Source organism: Lycium barbarum, chromosome 1 (genome assembly GCF_019175385.1).
Source record: "Lycium barbarum isolate Lr01 chromosome 1, ASM1917538v2, whole genome shotgun sequence".
Lineage (NCBI taxonomy): Eukaryota > Viridiplantae > Streptophyta > Magnoliopsida > Solanales > Solanaceae > Lycium > Lycium barbarum.
Window position 1 is genome coordinate 102,376,957 of NC_083337.1, and position 7,157 is coordinate 102,384,113.

Genomic DNA, 7,157 nt, shown 5'->3' on the forward strand with positions numbered 1-7,157 from the left:
GTATAATGGTCCGCAGAATCGTCACAGTGGAGGTCCCTCACAGATGGGATTATACGGTCACTTATACGGACCGTATAATGTGCCGTATAATTAACACAAAAAGGGATGGTTGCTGAAGCGATTTCACGGTCACTTATACGGACCGTATAAGTTTATACGAACCGTATAAGTGTCTGTATAATGATGTTGGGACAGATTTTTAATTTATAAAAGAATATCCCAAGTTCATTTAACTCATTTCATTTTCTCTCTCCACTACTCAAGAGCTCTCTAGAACTTTCCAAACCCCTCATATACAAGAATCCAAGTGATATCAATGATCAACTTCATCAAATCAAGAGAAACAAGTGCAAGAAACTCACTAGGGTTCATCTAAGGCAAGAAGTTTCATGGGAAGTGGAAATAGGGTTTTACTCAAGTGAAGTATTTCCACTTAAAGTTCATTCCCACACTATCTAAGGTAAGTTTTATGGTATTTCTATGTTATTTAAGGCATTGAAAAGTTGAAACACATGGATTGTAGAAGGAGATAGAAAATGGGTCATGAATGTGGGAATAGTGCCATTTTTGAGTAATAGTTTGGGGTGAATCATGAATATTGATATGTTTTGAGTGTAATTACGTTATGACTGATGTTAAGAGCATGATAGAAATATTAGATGAGAATGAATGTAATGTTGTATTAGGATCATGATTATGGATGACCTTGAGAGGAAATGGTGGGGATTGGATAATGATGAATTTGACAAAAGTTATTGATGATGATATTAAGAATGTTATTATTGACGTTTCGGAGTTGATATATGATATGGAGAAAGTAGTAGAAACAAAGGAGATGCTGCTCAATTTTCTCTAGATTTAGTTCAAACACGCTTATGTTATCGATTATCTAATATGAGTATGAACTTTCTTGAAGGTAGAAACACGAGCAACGAAGAAGAACGATCAAACGATAGAATAGCTAAACGAAAGAGGTATGTAAGGCTAATCCTTTTCTTCTAAGGCATAAATCTTCCTAATTTTCCACAATCTTCCTAATTTTCCACAATCTTCCTAAATAACGGAAATTATGAGTCCATGATTATAAAAAGCCACCTACGCACATGATAAAGAAAAGAGATATGATACGAGCATGATAATGATGATGATGATGATGAATATAAGTATGAAGAATCCTAGAGTAATATAAGATATCCATGAAGCTAATGATCCTTAGTATAGTTTCATTGATGATTTTCCTTGTGTGCACTCACCTTAAAATGCTAGTCCCTCAAAGGTGAGACGTGACGATTATGATCACTCCATAACGTAGTCGGGGGTTCACGACCTTATGTAACCTCGACATAGCCATGGTTATCTCCAAGTTCTAATGTAGGATTAATGATGAATGCATGATGATGTTAAGTTAAGATGAGATTATGATATGCATATGAGATGTGTAATAATAATGAGTTTATGATTGATTATATGACGATACGATTCCACCGTGCCTAGTTGGCCAGGCATGTCATCGCGAAGGCGGGTTGCATACGATTCCACCGTGCCTAAATGGCTGGGCATGTCACCGCTAAGGCGGGCTGCTATGTTTACACCGAGCCTAGAGGGCCGGGCATGATCACCACTAGTGGGCGGCATATGATGGTTACCCGGACGCGGGTTAGCGATGATGATTTATATGATACGATGATGTATGCGCTATGATGATACACGTACTATGATTATATATATGATATATGTATGAAATGTATTCACCCTTAAAAGTTACACAGGTTGTATCTTCACCTTATGACTTATGATTTCTCTATCATGTTCATTTCGTTCATGCCTTATATACTCAGTACAATGTTCGTACTGACGTTCGTTTTCTTTGGACGCTGTGTTCATGCCTACAGGTAGACAGGGAGGTGATCCAGACTCGTAGAAGTTATCAGCAGATTTACGGGAGCACTCCATTACTCCGGAGGTGCTATTTGGTTTATTCTTTTGTGTGTGTGTGTGTGTGTGTGTATATATATATATATATATATATATATATATATATATGTATGTATGTATTTTGGGCACGACGGGGTCTTGTCCCATCCATATGTCTAGTACTCTAGTAAAGGCTCGTAGATACGCATGTATGGGTAGTATGGTCTCACGATGTCTCTATTGTATATATATTATTTTGATAGCCGAAGGGCTTATGTATATTAAGGTATTTATGTTTCCAAATGAAAAATGGTTGTCCTATGATTATGAGCACATGAAAAGTAAAGAAGTGTATAATGAGTATGATGAATAACAGAATGAGTGGTGCTCGGTGGTTAGCCCCGGGTACCCGTCATGGCCCCTAGTTGGGTCGTGACACCCTAATTACAAGTCTTGCCTAATATTTATCAATTGTACAATCAGGTCTCAATTTCTTTTTAAATATCCACTTGCTACTTATGGGTCTAGAACCTTTAAGCAAATCATGCAAGTCCTAAGTGTGATTAGAAACTATAGAGTATAATTCACTTTTAATGGCCTCTTTCCAAAACATAGCATCTATTGACCTCATCGCTTCATCATAAGTTTTAGGGTCTTCCTCCATTAAGTAAATAGACACTAATTCATCATTTAAAACATTAATATCACAATTCTCAGTCAAGAAAGCAGTAATAAAATCAGGACCAAAACTAGTCTCAATTCTACGTCTTTTACTTCTTCTAAGTTCAATTTCATGCTCATTATCAACAATATTAGAAGAAGGCACAAGATGAGACTTAACAGATATAGATGTAGAAGCATTATTTTTCACATCACTAGGTACATTATTTTTCAATGGGAAAACATGCTCAAAAAATTCTACATCTCTAGATTCACAAATAAAATAATCATTCAAAGACATAAATCTATAAGCAGCACTATTTTGAGCATAACCAATAAAAACAGTATCAAAAGTTCTAGATCCTACATTTACCCATTTGAAATCAGGTAGACCAACTTTAGCCAAAACACCCCCACACTTTCAAAAACTTCAAGTTAGGGGAAAACCCTTTCCACAACTCATATGGAGTCTGGTATAAATTCTTATGAGGGAATCTATTAAGAATATAATAGGCAGACAAAACAGTTTCCCCCCACATGTTGTCAGACAGACCCGAACTTAAAAGCATAGAGTTCATTATTTCCTTAAGGGTTCGGTTTTTGCATTCAGATACACCATTTTGTTAAGGAGTATAGGGAGCACTAACTTCATGTATCACACCATTTTTCTCACAAAAAGCCTCTAGAGTATTGATACTATATTCACCGCCCCTATCAGATCTAAGTCTCTTGGTTTTTTTGTCTGATTGGTTTTCTACTTCTGCTTTGAATTTCAAAAACATGCTCTCTGCCTCATCTTTAGACTTAAGAAGATATACCTTAGTGTATATCAAAAAAAGTAATGTAATACTTCTTTCCACCTTTACTAACTGTGTTCTTAAAATTAGCTAAGTCTGGATGTACTAGTTCACGCAATTCTGTCCTTCTACTAGTAACAGATTTGAATGGTTTCTTAGCATGTTTTTCTTCTCTACACACAGGATATTTAGAAAATTCATCAACTTTTACCGCAGGGATTAATTCCATTTTTCTAAGTCTTTTAATAGAAGCAATATTAACATGACCTAGTCTATCATGCCATAAATCAACAGACTTAGCAATATAAGCAGAACTGGAAATATTTTCATTATTGATAAGCTCTTGAACAATGTTCAATACAAATAAACCCCCACTAAGATACCCCTTCCCAACAAAGTCTCCTCCACGAGAAATAATTATTTTATCAGCTTCAAAAACAAGTTTAAGGCCTGCTTTGTTGAGAAGCGCTCTAGAAACTAAGTTTATACGAAGGGAGGGTACATACAGAACATTGTTCAAGGCTAAAATTTTTCCAGAAGTTAACTTAAGTAGGCTTTTTCCTTTACCCATAACTCCAACAGAAGTAGAGTTACCCATGTAAACACACTCGCCATCAGTACACTCCTCAAAGTTATGAAACAGCTCCTTATTAGCGCAAAGATGCCTTGAAGCACCTGTGTCCAGAACCCAATCAATCTTGTTAGCCACCAGATTCGCCTCAATGATCACAGCAGCAATAACTTCATTTCCCTCAGAAAGATTGGCTTGGGCAGCACCTTGTCCTCCCTACTTTGAGTTTTGCCCTGTCTTTGATTACACTGAGCAGCCCTGTGACCAAGTTTCCCACAGACGAAACAAGGTCCCTTGAACTTCTGGATTTGGCTCTCCGGCTTATTGAATTGATTCTTCTTCTTCCTATTTCCCTTTTTCGAGACTTTCTTCTGTTTGTCTTTGAACCTGTCTTTCACAACAGTACCAGAAGTTTCCACAAGGTTAGCTTTAGGAGAATTAAGGGAAAGAGCTTCCAGCTTATCTTTAAGACGGTTAGCCTCCTCAGTCCTCATGTGACTGATCAGTTCCTAAAGGGTCAAGTCCTTCTTCTTATGCTTCAGTTGATTCCTGTAATCACTCCAAGAAGGTGGAAATTTCTCAAGCAAAACATTAGCCTGACAAACCTCACACATCTTCATGCCCTCGGTCAGAACAGCCGCAGTCAAGTTCTCATACTCATGAACCTGTTCCATAATTGGCTTATTGTCAACCATCTGGAACTTAATCCATCGGCCAACAACATACTTTTTCTTCCCTGCATCATCAACACCATATTTCTTTTCCAAACTGTCCCATATTTCCTTAGCAGATTTGTTAGTAACAAATAAATCAAACAGAGGGTTAGTCATATGGTTCAACAGATGTCCTCTAACAGTTTTGTTATCTTTTTCAAATTTCTTTTTAGCAGCATCATCAGTAACAACAGTAGCAGAACTATTTGAAACATCAGTAACAACGTTTGGAACATCAACAGGCGGTGCGTCAAACAAAACATAGTCAACTTCTAATTGTTCAAAGAAAATCAAAAGTTTTTTAGACCAGCGTTTAAAATTGTTTCCATCCAAAGGTTCAAGTTTTGAAAAATCTGGAAGAGTTTTGTTTGAAGAAATATCCATCTGATCAGTATTGTAAGAAATTGCTTTCAAATTGTTAGTAAAATGTTACAGATCAGTTACAAGGAAAAGAAAAAAACAAATTATTAAACCACAGCTGTGTCGTGGCAAGCCACTGCCTTGAAAACGATTTTCGGACCGACCAGGATGCAAATTGTTTAGCCCGGTACGCTCCCTAAGGTTCCACAACAACTCCCGAATACCTGCACTGGTGGTTGAAAGTATAGAGCTTGCACAAAACTGTTGGCCAGAAACTAGAAAGAGAAAAAAGTATGAAGAAGAGAAGAGTTTGTGTTTTTTTCTGTGTATCTCACCAAGGCAGACCTAAAGAATGTATGGGTATAGAAAATGATCGTTCAGATAAAAGGAAATAAATCAACCAACGGTTATGACCATAATGGCTGAATAATTGTATAGGTTACAAATCTGAATAATCAATTCCCTGGGATGAATCTGGACACATTAAGGTAAGGATGTATTTGGACAGTTTCTAGTAAGTATGTACTTGGACAATTCTGGATAAACCCAAAATATCAAAAAATAATATTTTGCAAAACAAGATTTAATTTGGGCCTCACGTATACCTCGCGCACAGTGGGGGCGGGGGGCGCAAATTCATCACTTTTGCCTACTCAGCCCAATTCTCATGTGCGCGAGGCCTATCTCTTGTTCTAGCCCTAACCCAACAACCCACAATTCAATATAAGGAGGAAAGAAAGACTTTCCTCCACCTATGTGGGACGTTTGCACTTTATAGAAGAGAAAAGATGAGTAAGGAAAAAAGAACCACAAAGAAACTTTGGCTTTGCATTACCAACATAGAATTGACTAGAATGGCAATAATAACTCTCGCAGCCATATATTTTGAATAAGAAGCTCTGTAAACATGGCAGAATCCATCAAGAGAAGAACCAATTTCCTCGTTGAGAAGGTAAGCATCATTAGTGTTTGGATCAATGATGGTCTTGCCAAATTTTGCTGGATGATAATATTTTGGTAATTTTGGAGACTTTGGCGTTCTTACTCTTAGCATATTTTCTTGGAGCAAAGAATGAGAATTTCAGAAAATTTTGATTGGTTTGAGGAGGAAGAGAAGAAGATGAGAAAAGAGACTTTGGGTAGTTATTTTTGCGCACCTAATTGGTTCAAGAAGCACTTATTATACCTGCCCTCTATTAGAGCCTGTTTGGATTGGCTTATTTTAAGTGTTTTTAAGCCAAAATAACTTTTCTTTTTGTCTTTTAATTTTTACTTGTTAGTTTTCTTCGTTTTGTTAGCTTAAATGGGCAAGAAATTTGTACATTACCTATGGTAATTTCACCGCAAGAAACTGATAATAACTCTTGGGCGGGAAGCGGGGAGACAAAACACTTGGGAGTATCATATTATTAGCTAAAAACTAGTGCTCCCTCCTTCCCAATATGCTCAAACTAGTATCATATTATTAGAACCTGCGCGGTGCGCGGAAAACACTAAAAAGAAAAAATTAATCATAACAAATTGTATTATGGTTCGTGTGAGCATATTGAAGTTGAAAAGGTTAAAAGGGAGAACATAATTTGGGAAACATAAAACGTAAAACTATTATATGCGTCAAAACAAATAAAATACATAATAACTGAATGAAAATGTATTTAATAGTAGAGATCTAGTAGCTCAATTGGTTGACTACCTGAACGTTCACCTTGTTGGTGAGGATTCGAATCCCCACATTGTAATCCCCTCCCCATTTCCCCTTCCCCTACCCCCTATGTAATAAAAAAAATGTATTTAATAATGTCAAATTAAATTATAAAAACTTCTCAAATATATTATGTTTCTTTCTTCATTTATTATTTGTACACCATCTTCGTTAAATTTTAAATTCATCATGTACTTGTTACTCAAGAAAGACAGAGTGAAACATAAAATACTCGAGTGTAACATATATCTTCAGAAATAGCCACACATGAAATGATTCGTCTGAATTTTTGTTAATGAACACGGCAAAAAGGTGATGCGATTGAAAATTGTCTTCACTTGAATTAACTAAAATGATATTGTTGCATTAGATAGAGCATTATACATTATTGTTGGGTTGATCGAATTTTTTCTCGAAACACATTCTTTTAAAAAAAATCT

At 36.2% G+C, this 7,157-nt stretch overlaps 1 protein-coding gene across 1 annotated transcript; it reads right to left on the reverse strand.

The window, feature by feature from the left end:
* Positions 1-4,451: 4,451 nt before the first annotated feature.
* Positions 4,452-6,069, reverse strand: LOC132613103 (uncharacterized). The gene is made up of 3 exons (XM_060327159.1): positions 5,851-6,069; positions 5,240-5,290; positions 4,452-5,039 (listed from the first exon to the last, which is right to left on the reverse strand). The coding sequence occupies exons 1-3, from the start codon at positions 6,067-6,069 to the stop codon at positions 4,452-4,454; spliced, it is 858 nt and encodes a 285-aa protein (XP_060183142.1).
* Positions 6,070-7,157: the final 1,088 nt, after the last annotated feature.